A 23836-nucleotide genomic window follows, 5' to 3' on the forward strand; every position below is an offset into this window, starting at 1 on the left:
TATTTTTTAAAGAACATCAAGACGAGTCGAGAGAGTTCCGCCGAAGACACCGCATGAAACACTTGTCAAGACGTGCAAAGACGAATTCATTGTTCATTTTGTTATTATCAAACAGTTTAATTTAATATACGGTTTTATTCTAAAACGTGTTACATTAAAAGAAAATCCCTAGACAACATAAAGAAAGAGCCTACATGTATATATAAAACGAGTTATTTACCGTTCAAAAAATCTATTGAATGTAATATGTAACTGTTTTCTCTCCAATTTGTACTCAATTAGTATACTCAAAAAAGTAACAACAATCAATTTGTAGGACAAAGCGGCATAGATCGCAAAAAATGGAATAAAATTTCAAACAGGTTACAAAGGTTTGGTAGAGCGGGATGAAAAAAGGCAACATCATAATTGTTAGTTTGAACTTTCATATCAATCTAGAGAAAAAGGGACGTGACTTCTTACCGCCCAATAAGTTTACTTCAAAAGTGTTCGTAAATCTCTTATTGAAGAGACTTCAGAGCATCATAGTAAACAAAAAGTTAATTCCTAATTATCAATTTGGGTTTAGAAAACAGCATGGTACTATAGAACAAGTGGACAGTGTAGTGAAATCAGTTAGAGATGCGCTAGAGGCCAAAAACTATTGTATAGCAGCTTTTCTGACGTGTCATAGGCTTTTGACAGAGTATGGCATGATGGTCTTATAGCCGAACTTCAAACCTATCTACCTTATCCAGTATGTACACTATTGGAATCATATCTGACAGAGAGATACTTTTTCGTTAAACAAAATGACGCCGCTGCTACCGATACATGATTGAGTTCCTCAAGGTACTATTTTGGGCCTACCCTATACCTTCTATACACAGCCTATATGTCTACGACAAACAACACTGTGCAAATAGCATCTCAAAACCTACCCCACTTATTGATGCTGGAATGGTTTGAACAGTGGCGAGTAAAAATAAATCCGAATAAGTCCACTGTTACATTAAATAACTCGCCATTACCTATTAAAAATGAATTCAAATTCAAAAAAAAACCTGGAAAAAATATATTTGGGCCAAACGACTTCAACTAGGATTGTTATACAGGAAAATGCACTGGTTTATGAATAGAAGCTCACAACTAGTCTACAGCACCGCTACCGAATTAAACATTTTACTGCTGCAGCGATTTCAGTCTAAAATGCTTCGACAAATATGTAACGCAGCTTGGTTCGTACCTAATTACATCTTACATCAAGACCTCAATATGCTTACCGTAAAAGAAGTAATTGCCCAGCGAAGCTCCAAGTACCGGCGAAGGCTGCAAATTCATCCAAACCGACTTGCAAAAAATCTGTTGCGCCGGGTAACTTGAACATTTTGTAAATTCTGTACTTGCTGAATTTCTACCATTTTCTGTACGAACTGATTATATTTAGAATCCATATGAGCCTGAAAAATCTTTAGGCTCACCAAAGTAATTTGATTCCAAATAATTCGCAAGCTGTTAATGGTCGAAATGATGTTCTCGCTCCATTGTCTAGTAATTTCGTTTTGACAAAAACAACTTGAAGGAAAATGTGCTGATTATAATTTTCCAGTTTCTAAAAAATTTTATGTATATCATAGTCAAAAATTATAGTTTTTCAGTCTTGACATATAATTAACTGTGTAATAGGGAGAACCAAACATCATGTCCAATGTTTACGATACCCAGTAGAGAGGTTAAATGCTTAATAATTTTGGTAAAATTATGTATCTTCAATTTTACGAGAAAATGTGGATTGTTGGGGAATATCGACCATCGTGTAATATCGATCTCATATATATTTCATAAATACCGAGCATGACTCGCCTTTTATGGGGACTTAAATTTAGTTCAATACCATTACCGATAGTATTTGTATGTGTTACTAGAAACTTTATATTTTAAACAGGATTTTTATAAAATTTGATAAGGAATGCATTACACATGTTTTATGCGGTTCGCACGCAACGTTCCCAAGTAAATTGGTATCTAAACTTCCGTGATATTGGTTACCATCATTAGACGCTTGAGTATGACGAAAAGAATATTTTACTTTCCACCCACGGTGGACAAATATCGACTAAGGTGACTAACATTACCAAAAATTCGATCTTTGTCTATCCTTCTTTTAAAGCATTAAGTCCTCTTTACTTGAAATGATCCTGTGTCGGATCATTCTGTCAAGTGCTTTGGGGACTGTGTTAGATGATTCGAAGTTTTGGGTATCGATCTAGCAGCCTCTCTATTGGCCGTATGTTTTGGACCGTTGTCCTGTTGAACAATTAAGTTTTCTGATAAGCCAATTTTTCAACATTTGTTATCTATTTTGTTCAATGTTGAAACAACAAACATCTAATTGTCGTAATTACTTAACGCCGAGGTTCCGTGTCCAAAAGTGCCTGTTCCACATTTTTTTTTGGTAGTCAGGAAAATCATTGCAAAATATGCGTTTCGTAATTTAGATTGTGTCTGAAACGTCTTACGAATGTCGGTGGAGAGACTGCACTCTTTTGCTAATCGAAAATTGTATAAAACAATAAGATATCATTCTTAGAGGGTTAAATATAGTTTAAGTGTAAATTTTTAGTTTCGCGTTCCCCGACTGAGCTTTAATGGAAGCACCTACGGTTTTGAGTTGGTGATCACTCGTTGTATTGATTAGTTTTGTTGCAAGTTGGGTTTAGTATTGTTAAATTAGGGGCAGTTTACATCAAATACTATTTTTATTGGCAGTGGTATTACTAAACGTCTAACTCATTCAGATACGATAATCACGTTACCATCAATCATTAGAGCCATCGGTACAACTGTTGTATATATATTTAATGACAAACCATAAATAATCACAATTTACCATTACATTCGAAAATAACAGGTGTATTTACCCACCAACACAAATAGTTTTCGTCTTGATGTGTTTAAAGGTTCAATACAACTTGTTTACGAAAGAATTAGACTATAGTCTCAATAACTTTAAAATTAAATATATTATCAAAACCTAAATCAATACAACAACAGATAATTCTGGATACAGTTTACAAGAATTGGTAGAATTGGAATTAAATTTATGGAACTAAAAATCAATATGCTTAACGAACTGCCACAGTATTTAATGAAGTACATCCGGATAAAATCGCACTTCATAGAGGGACTATATCAATGATAATAACACATTTGTAAAAAATATTTGCTTCGGTGATGAATGCGCGTTTGATTTACCTGAATTTTTAAATAACGCTGGCACAACAGGAATTTCGGAAAAATAGGTTAACCGTCAACGTGGTCTTCGGAGTTAACCAAGAAGAGGAAAATTAAATAGAATAGTAGGATACTTGTGCTTTATAGATTTGATAAAGGCGTTCATCAGATTAACAGATGCGATACAAGAAATACTTTGGTATCTCTTCAACTCCTTAATGGACGGTATTATACAGCAAGGACGTATGGTCAAACATGGATACGAGAGGGTAAAAGATGATTTAAAAATTATATGTTACGCTACATTGATTGCAGACAATCATTGACAGGAAAAAAGTCAACATGGAAATAAATGTTACCAGAGCAAAACTATGGCAAAACCACGTAGATGTAAAGAGTACTAGAAGTGACTGGCCACTTTATACAGCTACTACCAGACTATTCTTATTTGGGCGTGGCCATATCGTCTTATGGAGAACTCAAGAAAATGAGAGAAAACAGTTAAATAAGTCAGCCACAATGTGGTGAGTAAGAACGACTATCTGAAGAAACTATTTTATCTACCGAAAGCAAAGTGAAGAAATACAAAGCTTGCATTAGATAATGCTTACCAACGAGTTGGCGTTTTTGAGAGCAATCACTTAAAATAGACAATAGGTTTAGAAAACAAGCAAGAAAATTCGACAGGAATGCGAGATAAAAGATCAAATGCTCCACTGAAAAATACTATCAATAAATCAATTGTTAATGTTTGTATTTAAAATCTACCTCGAGAAGAAAATCGTAACTTTTATGAGCTTACAAAATATAGTCTTCAACAAATATCCTGGTTTATCGATTGCTGTGTATTGCTGTATTCGATCAGGTACAATTTCATCTCAAATTTATCTAGGTCTTGTTCAAGAAAGATGAAAGTAGTTTGGATATCGCAGAAAAAATGTCGAAGGTGAGACATACAATTTGCACCAAAACAGAAGAAAATAAACATGAAGTAAAAACCGAGAGAACAAAAAATGAAATGGCGTTGATTAAAAATGTAGTAGTTCAAAAAATAAGATATTACTCGATATCCTTTTCTGTTTAAGATTTTTAAGGGAATAGCTTCTGGGGATAGGGATAGGGGGTGAGTCAATTTTTCAAAGTTGTCACTTGTTAAAAGTTTTGAAAGTTTTCAAATGAATACACTGTATAATTAATTAACGCGAATATTCATGAGTGTTTCATTTCATAGATATCGACCTCTAATTATTTTCTCTCATGCACACTGAAATATCTGGTATAATTTAGGGGGACTTGTTAACGCCAAGTTATGTAAATATGAAATATCGCATTCGCATGAAATGAGATGTCACGAAACTCACGCATTCTAATTATAAGCGAAACTGTTGACCTGGTATTTTTAATTGCAAAAACGTAACAATAGGAAAAGAATATAATACGAAAATTCTCTCTAGTCCGCTGCCGAGACGAACAAACAAGATATATATAATAAGAAATATATGATTATGAATTTTTTCACGAGTACCTCATAATCGTGCGCAAGATAAGTTTTCGTATCCAAAACTACCATGGTCGTACATTAATAATTCACGGTATCTTCACGTGGATTACCAGCAATTAGTCTTAAAACGAGTGTCACGTTTCCCGTACACGCTTGCCACTTGAATATTTTACAAGTTTTAATGCGGAAAAGTTAATTAACTACCCCCTGCTCCTTGAAACATGCTTCCGGATAGAAATCGTTAACCACTCTCATAGTACAGGCCATCGTGACTTGTAACATATTCAGAAACTAATTACAACTGCTTCGTAAGTTTTAAGATGCGATTAACTGACGCGGTGACATCTAGATAATCAGCATACATAACTTTAACATTTTATTTTATAATTATCTAGAGATATATCAAAAAAAGACATCTAAAGTGGACGTCATATTTCCCAATCTCGGGCAAGTTTTACTGGAATTATCGGTCATAAAATGTCAAATTAAGTTTGATCGCTCTCTTGGATCAGTTCTAAAACTGTCCAATCTGTAACAAAATGTTTCGAATCAATTCGCAAGAGGAAATCATGGTCGGTGCAATACCGCAATAGGATAAGAAAGAAATTCGTAACGGTGTCAATCAATAAATCGAACACGGCAAGTTTCGTAATCCCGCTAATGCGCACTTATATTCCGTGATTAATATCCTTCAGTACGACTTCGGCAGCTGTAATATCCTGACAAATGACAGGAGCTCAATTTTTACGAAGTAATCAGCGATGGACGCCACCAGCCCGCTCGTTCGACCCGTTCCAACTTTATTTGAAAGAACGGCAGCGCAATTACATCAATCAAACGTAATCTAACGCCATATAGTCTACGTGCGACGCGCTTCCTCGTTATTAATGGTCGAAGCATGGAGAAATAGGACAAAACGCGGATAAACTTTTAATGTCGATGCTGAAGATCAATGGGTGGAAGTACGCTCAGTATCCGCCATAAACCAACTTCATTGATAAAATGTTTTATATGACTAAATATTTATAGCAATAAATTAATATACAATAATTTCGAAATACTTTTTATGACAGCTAATGACAGCGTTAGCTTTACTTAAAGGAACCATTACGTTCACATAATTTATTGTACGCGAAGGCAACGACGAAGAAACTGGATCGCATCATCCGCTTTCCGAACACAGAATGGTTCATTATGTCTATTTACATTTCGATCGCGTTATTAATAAAGAACCATATTGCTTGGGACCGTTCCTCTGCTGCCCCGCATAGAGCGGATAATTGAAAAGTACGCTGAAAGAACGAACTAAGTTCATTTATTTTACCTTTCAAGTAGCCCAAGGGATTTTCTGATTAATATGACCGGACGGACGCGCAATTATTCACTACCCGTCTTCCGGTCATTAGGAGCTACATGCGAATGGGTCTTCCGAAAATTATATTAAATCCAAGTTTTAGTTAAATCCATTCTTTTTACTTCTCATTTCAAAGTTTTATTCCTTAATTTACTAATTAAAAATAGGTTTAGTTCCGCCTTGATTCTTCAACCAGTGATAAATTGGTGTTAGTTTAATCTGATACCCAAAGAATGAGATATTCACCACGGTCGAAGGAAATGTATAAATTTAGAACCAATGGCAGAGAAACTGGTAGTCAGAGCAGATAAATTGTACTTCGCAGGCGGCGGTTAGCTCGGCAAAGTACACGTAGTTATCCGCTTGACATATAATTTCGTTCGGTTGGCTCGCGTTTATAAAATCAATTTACCACGAAGCATTACGTTTTCTATTTTGGGATGGCGGAAGAGTTAAAAATTTTATGTGAAATCAATTACTGTGCTTCAAATAATAAACGGGTTTCCAAGACTTCATTTTATCTTCATTTTGCGTTTTTGTTTATTATACTGTGTCGTTTTCTAAATGACACGTTTACGTAATTGCTTTAAAATTGTCGTTCTCCATTGTCTCTCATCAAAACGTCGTCGAACTTTATCTAATATTAAACAAAATTTTGCTATAAGGTACACTAGACAACTTTTTTTATTGATCTTCCTACCACGTACCGTTATGATTCTCTTGGCAACATTAAGAAGACGCGGAATTAAATTTTCGAAATAATAACGCGATCGAAATATAAATAGACATAAAGGACTCAGAAATCGGATAATGCGATCCAGTTTTCATCGTTATTGCTTTCACGAAGATTAGGGACAGATACACTGAGAGAAATGGATTGTACTATGCACTAAAAATATACTATAAGGTATAATACGTTTACTACGAATAGTGACAGCGAGACGAGATTGTATTCAGTACAATAAATATAATGAATATAATACAATGAATTGCTGCATGTATAATATTTTTTCTATAATACGATTCGTACAATCTATTTCTCTCAGTGTACAAGAGATGAAAACGTCTACATCTTAATGCACTTATACAAATACATATATACTTACCGCGTTGCGATCTACAGAAATGTTAGGATGAATGTCATGGGTACACTAATAGGATAGCGATGTACATTAAAAGAATTTCTTTGATTTATACAAAGCCGACATAAACCTAAAAAGATATAAGGTTTTATCGGGTATCGGTTTGCCCTCGGCCAAGCAACTTTTTAATCCTACTGCAAATTGCTAATCGCAAGAAATTTCGTAATATCAAATGAGTCAGTGGAAGACACTGCCTGTAGTCTACCTTAGGCAGACGGTTCTTTGGAATTCAGCTTAGCTTCGTTGGAGTATTTTTGCTTGTTCTTTGAATTGAATTGATCATTACATTATATGTAGCGATTATCTGTGCATCGACGAATCCTCATAGTAGCAGTGAAAATTGAGTGGTCATGTTTATCATCTCACAATTCCTCAATACACTCGCTCTTCGAACGATGAACGCTAGCTAATAGAAGCAATCTCTAGTAAGCACTCATTGTGATTACATCGCTGGCTACCCATTACTCCCTATATCTACACCATACATATTCGACATTTCAAGGGTCGCATTTTCAAACGGCTCAATGAATAATAGGAATGAAGACTAATACCCCAAGTAATTTATCGAATGGCTTGAAACTTGAAGGAGTCATTTTCATTTATTTAATTGATTTTTGACATTTGTTTAATTTCAAAAACCAAATATGTAACCTATCAAGTTGCTTACTAATGCTTTCCGATGGTTAGCATACTAAAGAATATCAGCAATAGCGAATGTGGCAATCACGTTAAACAATATTGGGAAACAATGTCTTTTGAATTTGATCACAATTGTTATGTGACACTTAAGTTATTGGTAAGACTCTATCCAACGTGTTTAATACCACGGAATTACGTTAACAAACCATACACAAACTAGACATACCATACATTCTCATAAATTTAATCTAATTTAGTCATGCACTATGACACTAATAATAGAACGGCAATGAGTAGGATTTATTTTTATCAATTATTAATTATGATACCTTTTTGTCCTTGTCCTACAACTTCCGTCGTACTTATACTTTTTATTGCTGCATGTATTCTATAGTTACGTAAACTTGATTACCTGTCCCCATAACGTAGGCTGATATACTCAAATTTAATACTCAGTGTTGTGATTTTCTATCACTGATCATTTGTAGCTTTACGTCTTTACGCATCAATTAAGATTCCCATAATTCTTCATAGGAAATCTACTGATGAAGCTTTCGAAAAAAGATTTCACTTATTGGAGAGAGCAACACACACTTTGGAGAGAATATCATCTTCTCTAATCTATCCCGTAGGGCTGATTAGGTTTTCCCCACTAAATATTACTTTCTGAATTATGGTTCCAAAATCTTGACGTATTTTCATATAAAAAAATAAAGCTATATTGATATAGCTTTTGTAATAGGATCAACAACGATATGATCCTTTGTGGTCACTAAATCTGATGCCATTCTGAGATGAGGCATGACAAACTCCCTATTGAATTTGACAAACAAGTAGAATGAGCCGTTGATATTGAATTTAGAGTATTGTAGTGTTTTATCTTCCGACAACAACCACACACTTCCTCTAACTTAATATTAACAATCAGGCGTTTATATATATTTACGCTCATATCGTTACTAAACGGATATTTTTTATCGACATCGCTTGCAAGCAGATTTCCAAAATTATGTTAATGTTGAAAAAAATATGAAAGGAGCCATTCTTATTATAATACAATTAGTGTGGTAATCAATTACATCGTTTGACATAAATACTATCAAATAAGTGCGATAATAAAGATTGAACTAAACAACCGTAGATAAAGAAAGAAATATTGGTAGCAAAATTGAACTGAAAAGTAATTTCAAACATAACATCTGTGCTGAATAGCAATGACTTGAAATCGAGATTCTTAAATGAAGATAAAATTGCAAGGATATCCTATGGAGGACAGAAGCAAACGAAGCTTCTGTTGAAAATGGGAAAGCGATATTGAAAACTTCAAAGCGAAAGAAACCCCAGGACCGATATTGGAAGGTTATAAACATCGGCACAATGCGTTAGAATAAATTGTACAAGAATTGGGTACCTAGATATTAAATACCAAAGTAATTTGAAAAGGCTTATTTGTAATTAACAGTATATTTTGATCGTAAACGGATTGAAAAATGAACTCCTAAATTTAGCGATTCAATTAGAGGTGAACGGTCGTCGAGAAAACTTTATCCGAACGGAGTGCGCAAAGAGCATTTTTGGTTGAGAATCGGCTCGACGGTCGCACGACCGCGATATCAGAAGGTAATTTAAGAAATTTATACGTCCAGTCCGTCCGCCCACTAAGAAAGTCAAAAGTAATAAAAATGATAAAGTAATCAGAGATCCCGTGAAAACTTTATATCCGCACCGCTCGCCGCGGGTCCGGAGGTTAATATCGCGAAATTAAAACTTCCACCGCCTTAATACAGCGCGCGGGGAGGACGGGGTCGCCCGAAAGTTTAGATTAGATGCAGTTAAATTTAAACTGAAAGTTAACAATATTTTGCAGGCCGGGCTCGGCCCTTACTCCCTGAGACGCTCTGCCGAGCAATTAATTTTAAATTAAAACTTTAGATTTGTTCGGGCGACATAATGACGTTTCAATTCGCTCCCTCGAATTTCTTAAGCCCGCACTCTAGTCGACCTCCAGTTGTAAGTATAAGTACTACATTTTACTTGAAAATAAAAGTTGAAGAGGACGAGAAATATTATATTTTACCATCAAAAAGTTATTTTAAATTATTTGAAAATTCATACATAATTACTGTTATTTATTACGCACAACCATCAACTTCGCAAACATGACATATTTTTCCCAGTATTCATACATTCATAACTGCCTTAGAGCTGTCTTGTTTCCGTTCTTGTTCGTGCATATTCATCAGGATAAAAACTGTTATGTCATTATAAACAACCTTTATCTCACTGCAATTACTTGATTTCAATTAATCAAACCAAACAACGTTTCCATAAACAAGCTGTACTTAACCGACATAAAAGTATGAATAAAATTTAGTTACAATAAAATTACTTTCTCAACAACAGTAATGTTAAATAACATTTACGTTTACAAGAATTCTTGAGAAATTGATTTCAATCTCAATTTTGTTCACACTCTGTAAACAGAAAAGGTTTCCTTACCTTTCTAAGGACATTTTTCAATTTCAATATTTCAAATATAATAACAAGAAAATTATTTACATAGATATATCGATCAATTTATACCTTAACGAATGCGTTCGTACCTACAACGTAATACTGAAACTTTGTTTGACAATAACTACATTAAAGTTCGGTCAAAAATGTTCGTAACAGTATATTGAATTAATATCGTACATACCGACTGAAACAAAGAGAGAATAATCCTCTCTGACCAAATTAGCGCGAAATGTTTTTGTCAAACTTTGTATTCCGTATTAGAGACATTAAAATTCCTTTAAATAACCGACCGACGAACCACCACATTATAACTGCCTCGTTAAAGTTGTGCATTAAAACTTTGTCCAACAACCGACACACCTATATTGTAATCTGAAAGTTGGTTAATCCCGCGTTGTCACGGTATGGACGTCGACGAGTTCTTTAAAATAAATACTTTGTTGGTGTTTGTGACAATTCCCAACAATACTTTTGTCTCTGGAATTCTATGATCGTCCTATAGGACGGAAGTAGGCCGAATAAGCGTCAAATCCTTCTCTCGCTATCATTTTCGAATCAGACCGCCACGCGCCACCACTGGTGATATATCGTTATGATCCCAGATATTGCAGGGTTCGGCTTCCTCCTTTCGTCGTTCCCCTATAACCCCGGACCACTGAAACACGAGAACGCTATATAGAACTTTAAATTTATTCCATCGTCTATTTCGGGCGGTACCGCGAAAATCAATCTGTCGTAATGGCACTAAATTATAGCTTTATATTCCGGATATGATATCAATACCATCGAAGCTTGATGTCAAAAGTTTCTCGTCATATAACTATTTAAATTTTCATTGAATGCTATTACACGTTTATACAGTTTCGCTATTATTTCTGAAATTATTTTTTTTTAGATATTGTATCATTTTCAAACCAATTAATAAATCAGTATCACTTTGCAGTATTACATAGCTACTTGCAATGTTTATCTCTATAAGAATTCTATCAATTAAGAAGGAGAATTTGTCGAGTAAAAGAATCCATATCGAAACTGCTTTGGAAATTTTGAAGCCAATTATAACAGATTTTCGATTCTCTCTATAACTTTCTCTCTCACTATCTGTACTATTTGCAACATCTATCATTAAAGCGACGATATGATCATAGTACGACCATATCTCAAAAATTGAGGAATGATGGCAAAGTATGAAGCCATTATTAAGTCCGGAACCGCGGTCATTTACATTTCCAGTTACCATTGCAGAACGTCGTTTAATGCAAGTCTCGAAATTTAGACTACGGTAGCTTCATTTGTGGACGTAAATTTAATGTAGAATAATCCAGAATCTAGATTATCATACCAACGTGCTGTGGGATGAATTCCGATTTGTCCTTAAGTCATTCAAGTCGGGAGTAATGTTTCTTCGGCAATCGAAGAACAGGATAAGGTTTCCAAAACAACGAGCATATCGATGAGTAAAAACGTTCTTGTTTTGAAACGATATCGTAATTTTCAACACCACTCGGTTATAATAAATAAAACAGCGTTGACAACACTTCGTACGCTTTCCCAAAAAGGATTAAAAGTATGAATTGAGTGTAAATTACGAAGCGTAACCCAATTTTAATCAAACCCTTCGTACTCAAAATTGATACTTTACGTTATGATACCGGTTGGTTTACTGCATGTATCATGAATCGTTGAAATAGATCGAGAGTTTTAAGGACCTTGTTGGAAAATTGACACACGTGTAGTATCTGAGTTCAGTAGTTCGATTTAATCAAGACTCATCGTAAAGAGAAAGAACATCTACTCCTTCATGCTTTATATCGCAGTACTGTGTTGATATGTATGGAATATTCTTTGCTGGATCGAATTGTTGATAAACGGTGGAGACCTCTTTCACGCTACAATACTTTGGGAGAAGAAGTGGGAAAAGTTTGCAAGTATGTGGCGATTGTAATAACTTACCTGAACTGGTTGTTAGCAGAGAAGTAAATCGAATGTCTTTCGACAACCGTTGAACTTGCAACTAAAACTTATCAAAGATGTCTTGTGCAAATAACCTGTTCTGGTGAATTATGGCCATGAGATGGTACTTCACGGAAATTAAGAAATGTTCTTGTTTCCCTTATTTTTAAAATTTGTGAAAAATTCATTTCCTGAAATATTTTTACAATATTTTATGATTAATAAGGATAATTAATTACTATATAAATCTGAAGATAAGTATTAACGAAAGATTCTATCCATGCAAAACAAACTGATGAAAAATGAATAAAAGGAAATTTATTCTCATCTTATTTGTTCTATAACAATTATTTAACAAAATAACTAAAACAAGTTCTTTTAATATCACGTTCATTTTATTATAGTAATCTTGTACTATTGTATCTTTATTGGTTTTATTATAACAAGCTAAATATATAACACATATAAATAAGTATTCCGTAAAATAACTTCTTCGAGAAAATTAGTTTTCTTTAAAACTAGTTCAATTATTTGGCATGGTGAAACGGGCACGAAATTGAACGCTTCTATATTATGCGAGCGATGCAATCATAATTGAATGCACAGAGAAGTTTGCAAGTTATAACTTAAAGGTAGTGTATTCGACTTATTTTGTAGGAATATGTCTGGAAAATCTTTTATAAGAAACTTACAAAATATCAGTTACTTGATTTCATTAAAAGAATATTCGAGATTTATTAAATTTTACTATAACGAAGTTTATTTGAGGAGCATATGAAAAGTTGATGATTACATACGGATAACTGATTTGGAAAGTTTAAGTGAGTTATTTTGGTATATCGATGTAAAGCAGGTGGTTATGGAGATAGAAGTTATCAAAGGTAGGTTACCTGGAAAATTAAATGCATAGGCTAAACTCCACCGTGCCGCCAAAATTTAATCTCATAACATATTTGACGCCGTCGTCGATTAATAAGCAAACTTGATAGAGATACGTTCGCTTTAATTAGAGGAGTCTTTGATCTTTAGTAAAGGAAATTATCATATATTAGAACGGTATTAAACTACACGTAAAGCTACAAATTAGTATCCCTAATTTGCTTTTGGAACAAGTAAGTTAGAACTTTTAGCTGCTACTAATTTTGCCGAGTATTTTTGCTAGCCAACTTCTTTGAAAAAGTTACGCAATCCCTGAATTTAATGTCGCCATTTTTGTTCCACCGAGCTCTGTCGGACCGACGTCTTATATCATTTACGAAACTTGGTCAAAATACACCCCGGATTTAAAAACTTTCGCGTCCGTAGTGGGAACATTTTCTTTATTACAAGAATAATAAAGGAAAAAGTAACAGCGTGAGGAAAACAGAGTAATTTTTTGGCAAACCGTTTCAAAAGTTGAGATCCTTTCAGGTTATTAACTTTATAGAGAACGTTATTTTTGTTTTTACTTTACACTACGCGGACATTTATGATTTAATCTTGATTAGACATAATCATTAAGTTGAGACATTTTACGATTCAAGATTGCATTCAATTTTGATCATAAAATTGTATGAATCCAAATGCAACACAGCATTGTAACTTATCTCTGTCTTTTCAGTTTTGCATAATACGGCCAGCGCAGTGAAAATCAATAGCCTACAAGTCCCGGAGGCAATCCGTTTAGGTTTCCCGGTGGTTCTCGACTGCGACTACACAATAGAAGAGGAGGCCGCCGATGGTCTCGTGGTGAAGTGGTATTTTAACAAGACGCAAGTGCCGATATATCAGTGGATCCCGACGAGGCGGCCCCAAGATTTCGGTAAGTGCCCTCCAGTGACTGCGTTTCTGCAAGAACGGTCCCAAATCGCCCGGTACTAAGCACGGCCGAGTGCCTCAATTGTACGCTAATTGGGTAGGGATATTTATGATACGAAGTCTAACATTCAGAAGTCTAGAACCCCTTCACATATCGGTCTTTGTGTGCGCGAAGAAAATTTAATTACGGAAAGTGGATCCCCAAATCGCCCGATACCACGTTAGTACATAATCTTATTAGTGGATGAAGCAATTGTAAAATTAATACCATTGCGGCATGGTGCAATCGGAACTCCATTACGGTTATTAAAACGGTATTACAAATCGCTTAATACGTACTAAAGCAACTAGGCTCAATTTGTCAAGCATCACATACGACATTTTTATATACTACCCCTATCTAAAGCAATCAATTTAATGATTACAATGAAAACAGTATAATGCCTAGTATTTGTTTAAAGGCTCTCAATACCTACGGGGTTTTATTATTTTTTTTTAGGATCAACAACATGCAAAATTAAATCCCCATATACTGTAGGTTATTATATAACTGAACCGATAAACTTGCACCCGGCTGACCAGCAAAACATTTTTGAATACAGATAGCGCAGGCTCGATCATGAATTTTCGCACAAAACGCGAGCTCCCTAATCGTATTACCGTATACGATATAAAACCGTAAATATCGCGGGGTTGATCGTCGAAAACACGTGAATGTAGGTCCGATTGTGAACGAATAATTGATTTATTTTCGCGATTTCGCCGCTATTATGACACCTATCACCTCCATTTCTCCGTCGGACAAAACTTCTGTTCCCGCATTGCGATGATACCATGAGCGATAGTATTTTGCCAGACAGGTTGACAAGACTGGCCGTTACCGAATGTGGTAGTGTGCATACGGGCCTTATCGGAAGTCTCAATAATAGATTATATTTCAAACAACGGTTCTACCGTCGACTGCAATACAGCTAATTAATTATTCAACCGGTCCTTAATGGTCTCGGTTTGAACTGCATCAGATTTTGGTATCGCCATATGTTTCCAGTTATCTAGGCGTTTCCGAATATCGAGAATCGAATATCACTTAGCATTCGAATCCAATTTCGATTTGTCTAATTGGATTAATTATTGCATACGGGCGATAGCCAAATTAACTTTGGACAAATTTGAGCGAAATTATTGACAAATGCTATTTCAATTTAGCTATTAGGTATAAATCGAGCTTCATTAGATACATCGTATATGTTTCAGTCACTTTTCATACATTAATCATGGTCACAATAACAGTAATGTTATTTTGAAATGCATATCCAACTTTTTAGAGTAACTAAAAGCATCAACTATGTAAAAGCTTAGTTAGGTTTTCATTAAAAGCACGATATTACTGCCACATTTTCTAAAGGTAAAAAATATAAAGACACATATTTAAAAGAAACATTATCAACTGACAAATAAGGGAAAAAGTAAACGTGACTAGCTATATAAGCGGGTGTGCGCGTAGTGTGTTAATTAAATTACAGAGAACGACTGCTTTTCTAATTTCACAGAAGCCAGGGCGAACGAACAATAAGGAAACGTTGAAATTAACCCTCTCTCTGCGGCATTAAGCATAATGAACGCGGTCGTGATCGTACGACTTTGAAAAACAGCAAAACTCTTACAAAAAGCAAAAAGTCGTAATTAAGAGCAAATATTGTAAGGAGAATTTATAATCTGAATAAAAGACGTGAAAAGTTTTCAGAGTTTCTTTTAATTTTTTACAAATGATAACAGTGATTATAAAATTATATTTCAGGTTTCATGAAAGTTATAATTAAAAGAAACCAAGTGAGGCTAAAATTATTAAGTCTTATTTTTAAAATTTTAACATAAAGAGAGCAGCTTACATTGCTGAGATTGAGTTGGTAATATTTCATTTTCAAAAGTAGTCTCACGCAATACTTATATTTTGCTACCGAAAGACATCTTTAAATTTTATGTCGATGACCAGGCTGAATATCTCAAGAAAACAGGCAACGTAGTAAGACTGACAATGAGAAACAAGAGAAAGAAACAAGTCCCTGGTTTCGATCAAACAATCTCATAATGAATAATTTTAGTACGGCTTAATTCTCATTAAACTTCCTCATGAACTGTTAATATTTAATAATATTGAAAAATGTCATCTAATTGGTAACTAATTGACCAATTATAATTAAATTCTCGTTAAGGGCCACGCCGGGTTTCGCAGGCTCATGCACTAAGTAGATGTGTATTCGGTTTCTTCTATGTATTCTATCCGGTAATTATTGTACAAATACGCCGATCAATGAATAATCACCTTTTATGCGTCTTTACTACGTCGGCGGTATTGCAGCATATATCACATGGATCAATTTAAACTCAAATAAAAACAAAGATAGGTACTTCAGCACACTCGTATTCGTACATTTTGTGTTGAAAAGAATCTAACGAAGCTAAAATGAGTACGAATTGAAGCTAAAACAAATCTGTTATAAATGCGGAATCAATAAACGGTCCAAATCAATAAACCTAACACACAACAAGTAACAATAAATAAGACATAATTTGTTGAAGAATACTGCGTAATTGACATACTCTAAACGGTAAAGTTATTTTTGGATAAAGTGAGTATTATAAGAAAATGTACGATCTTATTCATTATAATGAAAGGCTTCAATACTCTCCCCCTTAACTAAATAATCTAGTTCTGATTACCCAGCATTAAGTCGTCTAATTCGTGCCTATCGCATCTTTTTGTGTCATTAAGTTTTATTGCGACCCCAAACCCAGTAATTTAGATAATATTTCGGCGTAATAGGGGGAGGAATAATATCTATTGCCGACAATATCGTGGAACGGTAACAAATTTCGGGTTCCCCTCGCGATCCGCATGTTAGTCCACTTGCGTCAGCGTTTAACCACTGGCATCAATTTCAAATATAACCCAAAATCCAGCCCTAATCTTAGTTTCAAACCCCTCTGTATCCAAGTTTTGGTTGAGTTGCCGCTTTGTAACATTTTGTTTTGAGTGCAGGTATACTAAAAGGCAGATTAAATTTGGAATATTCCGCCAGCAAGGATATCAATAGCGTGCACAGGGCTCTTCATATCATGAAGCCCGGACTAGATCTCTCTGGAGAATATACTTGTTCCGTATCTACGTTTAATGGTGAAGATGTCAAATCGAAGAAGATGTTAGTGTACGGTAAGTCTAAGTTAAATCCGTTACTTTAAAAAGTAGTTTCAAGAAGTAATATTTAAAATTGAAAATTACGGTTATTAATTAACATTTGATGTATTTAAGGTATTTCAAAGTTCGGGCGTTATAGTCAATAACTCTGCAACACGGAATAATCATTTTCTACTGAAACGCTGAACGTGTCGGATTTACGTTGCATTTGCAAAGCTGTCGTCTAAAGTTACACACCACCTAGTCCTAACTAATTACCTAACGCGAACTAATTATTTGCATTGTATGCACGTTTACGTCTGTTGTTTATTATTGTAGGAGAATCTGTTACATGTTTTATGTAATATCAAAATACAAATTGACGTGTGGAGTTTGATAACAGCGCGCGCTCATTACAAATCCCGGTTAATTATCCGTTATAGCGAGGAATTTCATTTAGAACCAATTATTTAATATAAAATGACTTTGTTTTTCTGACGGAAACAACGTAGATGCATAAATTTGTTGCATAAATATAAACGAATTGATACTCGATGCATAAATAATGAAATTAATTGACTGTAAGCGATATAATTTTAACACAGTTAAATTAACCAACGTAATTAATGAATTGGACGTGTTATTAACACATGAAATTCTTTTTTCTGATTAAACAAATTATTCCAATCAACTTTTTATTATTCCACAAAATCAATTAAATTTCGGTTAAAATATAAAATAGAACTAATCCAATAAACATGCACTTTTAAAAAAACCATACTCAATTCAGCCGAAAAAAAAATCAATTTCAACCTCCATCCCATCGTTTCGCTCGTAGATTTTATAAAAACGCTTTTAAAATAACCTTGATGTGATAAATCACAATCGATGCGCAAACAGAAATGTTGATTAACGTTAAAACGGCAATCGGGGTGGTGGAAAAAAAGTTAGTGCAGTATACCAAACTGGCATCACAGTTCGCGTGAAAAATTACGGCCCGTGTAAAGCGCGAAATTTGCATTTCAATACTAACTCATCATTCGAATAATACAAAATTTCAATTATTGAAATGTTAATGGCCGCTCTCCATGCAAATGGAACAATTCGTTCCGCGTATTTATGAGTGACGCTCTTTTGCATTTTAACGCTCGGGATAACTCGCTGGATCGGAATTTACGTTTCGTGATTAATGAATCGACGAACGGTTCATTTTTTAATCCGTAGACGTGCACTTTATTATAGTTTGCACACAGTTTTAATATCCGATAGTGATATAATTAGGAGAAAGTTGACGGAAGAAAAAAAAATAAAATGATAGATGCATAATAACTAAACGTTCTACATTACGTCCCGCCAATAATTTCAATATGTTATATATACGACAACATTCTACAATTTAATGTTCTGACTACGCAGCACTATTTCACAATATCAAACGATCATGTTTGTGACAAGAACAATAAAATAGACGTATTGCGATTTCGGATTGGCGTTGGCCGGTGTACACGACTTCTGTATTGAACAGCATCAAAGCTGCTATTGACATAACCGGGATATCAAAAGGATTGGATTCGTACTTGTATACAGCAAACGTGTATCATTCAGTAGTGCGACATTTAATAAAACAACAAATGTCTACATCAGTTATTATGTTCAATTATTTAGCAATTAATTAACGAGTACCTACCGATACCTTAATATCATAAGAGTTTTAAAATTAATTCTTTAATGAAGTACACTATAAAAACTCTTGATATGATGTTATTAAAAGAAATTTAAAAAAATTATATTTCAAAACCTAATTGAGATGTTACAATTAAATAAAAACTTTTTTAAGGAAATTCTATCTAATTATTAGCGGTTAATTGCTGAAATTTGTTGTTGAAAATCTTTTAATCAACATTTAATCTCAAAACATTTAAAAAAATATACACAAAATTATATTTTATTCTATTTTAACATAAACTTGTTTTAACCGTCCAAATTTCTATTATCAACTTTTATTTCTACTATTATACATATATTGATGATAACATGTAAAGGTAGATAAAGGTATAAAATCGCAACTTGTGTTGAATTATAGCAACACGTGTCCTCATATGTTATGATAAGAGAAATCGCCAAGAGATATTAACACTCCATTAAAAAATTACGTTAAAATTCCAATTCTATTCAAATCTGCTCGACATTTTCCTCCTTTCATGTTACCAACAGCAAAGGTAGAAAATCGATCTCGCCAGTTTATGTTTATTCTAGAACAAAGCATGTTTTCATTCACGTTAGGATGCAAAGAGAAACAACATATATGTAGCATTGAATGTAGCTTTTCCAATCGTCCATGTTTTAAAATATACCAGTTGTAAATTTCTAAAAGTTTATTTTCAATTTTCTTCTCTGTGGATCAATATTAATACTTCACATTTTTAACTAACCTTTTCAAACTAACTAATTTCGATGAAAATCCCGTACTACATTTTCTATAATCACAGCTAATATATGGAGGTTAAATTTGTTGAAATTGAATTGAAAATACAACACCAACTTTAACTGAATTTGTTATGCTAAGCGACAAAGTTATGTGTGCTGCGACTTTAGTATAATAATTGGTAATATTCATAATTGATAATTTGGCAATATTGGATTAAATCACATTGATTTTAGTGAAGTTCAGCAGTTTCTCCCCACATAGATCCATCACACAGTATCTGTCTCGTGTGGCATCCCTCTGGGAAGCAACCTAAGTCATATGCGTCACAAGACGCACATGACGCACCTCCCAAGCTGATGAGGGAACTAACGGGACATTCGATGCCCAAAGCCATACAATTGGCACAAAACCGGGAGAAATGATGAAAAACAGTAAGTACCCAGAAACACCAAAAAACCTCTCAAGGGTAGAAACACTGTGTAGGAGGAATACGTGATCCAACCCAATTCAACCAATTGTCCTACAGAGTGTTCATATTATACATTTTTTCAACAATCACGCAAACAACCTTCAAATATAGCCTTAATACCCAACCTAACACTTTTATGGAGAGTATCGAGATTCTGCGCGCAGATATCCGGTCTTAGATCTTATATACCTGGTGCTAACGGGTTTGAAGAATTAGCTCAACCCATCATTGCTTCATATCAACATTATCACTATCTTGTTTTTCTGCCACATCTTCTACTATTTTGTTCTATTTTTGTGTACTATGTCATCATAGTATCACAACATTTCTTGAGCCGTTTGCTTGGTTTCTTCGGCTTCCTACACATTAATTCAATTGCTTTTCTAATTTCCTCTTTATCCATTAGTACTTCCACGCTTCTAATATGGACTAAATCTTCGGCTCCATATCTAGATTTATAGAAATTTTTAAATTTTGTAGCTTGCCAACATGATTTTATAATTTGATATTGTTCTTAAAAGGTATCGTTTAACAAATTGAAAAAATCTATACGAACATTGTCAGCACAGAACTTCGCCGAAGCTTCCGATTGAGTAATCGATAATATTTCTTTTAAAAACTACGTAACTTCGGATTTTAAGAAAGTTATTTGACTCACACTTCGAGAACTGAAGGTAATATGTAACAATACTACATATGACAATTCCATATATAATAATGCTATACATATATAACAATGCTGTGTTTCCGATCCCGTCTCTTCGCATTAGATATTAAATAAAATAAATTTTTAAATTATGATGAATGTGCTTCCAGAGTTTCTTGATGTGGTTCACATATGATGTTCTGAAACCTACGCCTAGATATACTGATATCTCTCATCCCTTCGCAGCTACGGGAATATTTTACTGTCGAGGTGCATATACTATTTAATAAATATATCTAGTAACAAGGATATTATTTATTAATTCGAAAATTTATATTTGAATAATATTTTGTTATCCCTTAACGAACGCAAAATACATATTTTTAGTTTTTGTTTTGTTTTTCTTTCGAATATGTATTTCTGCTATTTTTGCTGTTAATGTTAACATATTATTTAGCATGCTGTTTACTTCATAACTTTAGAAATGGCGATGTCGAATTTAGGACCACATCCAATTTCGTCGACTCTCTTACTTTTATTAGTTCAATAACAAAAATCTTATTTCGAACTAGAATATAAGGTTGTTTATTCGCCGTATTTCTTGTATAATGCAAATAATGAGAAAGCAAATATAAATTGGAAAACCTTATAAAGGGTTTATACTTGGTTTAACAATACTTTAATGGTACGTTCTATTTTTCTCTTTAAAATCAGAGAATGAAAATATCGGTAACCAATTATATTAATGAGGTCGATGTAATCCACGGGAATCTAGGTCAAAATAAAAGGTTGACTTGAAAATGTTTCTTTAGATTTAAAATATTATCACGTTATTGATGGTATTTACGTCTTTTTAGAAAATATGTAGTTCGTTGAAGTTTTTTGTAACGACAGACCATCATATGATTATTTAAGAACTTCCTATAAATTCCAACGGCTGGGAGCAATTGGAAATGAAGGATAGCTACAATCAAAACAATTAAAATAGTCGCTGTGATGTGTAACTGGTTTAAGCTGGTGTTGAGCAAATCTCTATTAGCGCCCTATACGTCTTTTACCAAGGGATATTTCAACCATGAATACTACTTTGTTTGAAGTTTATGCAACACACACATGTTGTCTATTAATGTATCCCTCCTCGACCACCTTAATCTGCTTTTCGACCAACTTTTAACTTTGTTTTTTTAACCAACTTTTGAAGTATAAGATCTAAACCCAAAATAGTAAAACTAACATCTGAAAAACTATCACAAATCACAAAGTAACATATGGCAACATTAGGAGATTAGAATTGCAAACTACGAGTTTCCAACATGTTGCTGTCCCGGAAATTAAGGTTAAGTGAATTGTCCAAGTTTCCGAATTTGCGATGCAAGGGTAATTTCGTATGGATTGGGATCACGCTTAAAGCTCGGAAGGTATGTATTATAGATGGATTTTCTTAGGACACAATCTGAAGCCGTTGTGTGGATGACAACTCTTGGATTTCAGATAGTTGATGCGATACAAACTTCTTCCATCGTCACGAACGGGTCAATCAATATCCCACAGTTTAATACAGCAAATAATCTTCAGGAAAGTTTTAGGAAAGTTTTTTCGAGTTAGGACGATGATAAATCATAATAAAAACGCCAGTCATATGATCTGTATTTAATTATAAAGGGAAAATTTCCGATGCTGTCAAACCAATATTATTATATTTATATTAGTGTATTTATATAATACAATATCAAAATATTTATATAAATTACCCTTGATACCATTTTAAACATGATTACAATTCATGTTTACACATGAATTGTAAAGTGTTACAATTGGTATGGTAAAAAGTTTGGAATATATTTCTCCCCTTGAAATAAATATCGATAACGTTTGTGGTTTTGTAAATTATTAAAGTAACAATAATTCGGTCGGATACAGCAGGTATTTTGTATTTATTGAATGCGGGGATTACAATTTAACTGTCATGTATTTATCAAACAATGGGCTAAATAAACTGTACAAAAGCAGTGATTTTAATGGCGTACGCAACTAAATAGCAGTTTGCGAGCGCATTACTCACACCGATGTTAACAGAGTGCTCGCGTAAATATATTCGAGTGAAACAAATCTGTTTTAATTTGCAAGCAAAACAATCCGGACACGATCAGTCCAAAATGAAACGATTCTTTTCATAATAACCCGCCGCGTAACGAATTGCCATTATAATGGATACAATTAATTAGTGGGGCAAAACAGGGAGGCCGGCACCGGCGCGCCCATTATTACACATCACGGCGTGACTTTATCTAGATAATTGGTTTTTATCTAAAATGCAATTTACGGCGGTAATATATGGATCTGGCTTTTGCAATTTGAGCGGATAATATTAATCCGGGTGAAGCGGCGCAACCAACACCAACTATGACGGGCGCACGGTCGCATATAAAGTAGGTGGCGCCCAGTGGCGTAGGTGCGGACGGAGGGCCCATAGTCGCGCGTCGGGGAATCCCCGGCCACTAGGTTGCACCTAGCACCGCGTTGATAAATGACTTTTTCGTGAGACTTTTAAATCATTCACTCGCCACGTATAAATTATACGCAGTTGCCGCACTACTTGCTCATTTTTCCGGGGATGGTTCATCCGCTTGAATTTTTTTTTGGTTTTTTTTCTCAGTACGGCACGCCTCGCGGAAGTTACGCCCACTCCAACAAATCATACCAAACCAAAAAAAACCCTAACACCCGATGCCCTATTTAATTTGCGGAATGTACTTCGCGTGAAAATATTTACGGGGGTAGAGAACCTGGCATGTTTATCTTAATTGTGCCGCCACAGGAAACATAAATAATTTATTAGGAAGGTAATTTGGTTCTCGAGAGTTGGAAATTTTCTTTCCAGTTGAATGACTGTAATATACAATTTCAAAATTAATCTACGAAACTGAAATTTCAGCTTTCTAAAATCCAAACGGGAATAAATATTTGTAATGTTTTCGTAATGCTTTTTAGAGTCTATATAA

General features: G+C 34.3%; 1 protein-coding gene across 2 annotated transcripts in view; it reads left to right on the forward strand.

Moving 5' to 3' along the window:
- Positions 1-23836, forward strand: part of LOC111426945 (uncharacterized) — a 58278-nt gene that overhangs the window by 17264 nt on the left and 17178 nt on the right. For both annotated transcript variants that reach the window (XM_023061853.2, XM_023061854.2), the window contains exons 2-3: positions 13920-14120; positions 17157-17327. In XM_023061853.2, the coding sequence (XP_022917621.1) occupies positions 13920-14120; positions 17157-17327 (372 nt within the window). The remainder of the gene's footprint in view (positions 1-13919; positions 14121-17156; positions 17328-23836) is intronic.

This window comes from Onthophagus taurus, chromosome 2 (assembly GCF_036711975.1).
Source record: "Onthophagus taurus isolate NC chromosome 2, IU_Otau_3.0, whole genome shotgun sequence".
NCBI lineage: Eukaryota > Metazoa > Arthropoda > Insecta > Coleoptera > Scarabaeidae > Onthophagus > Onthophagus taurus.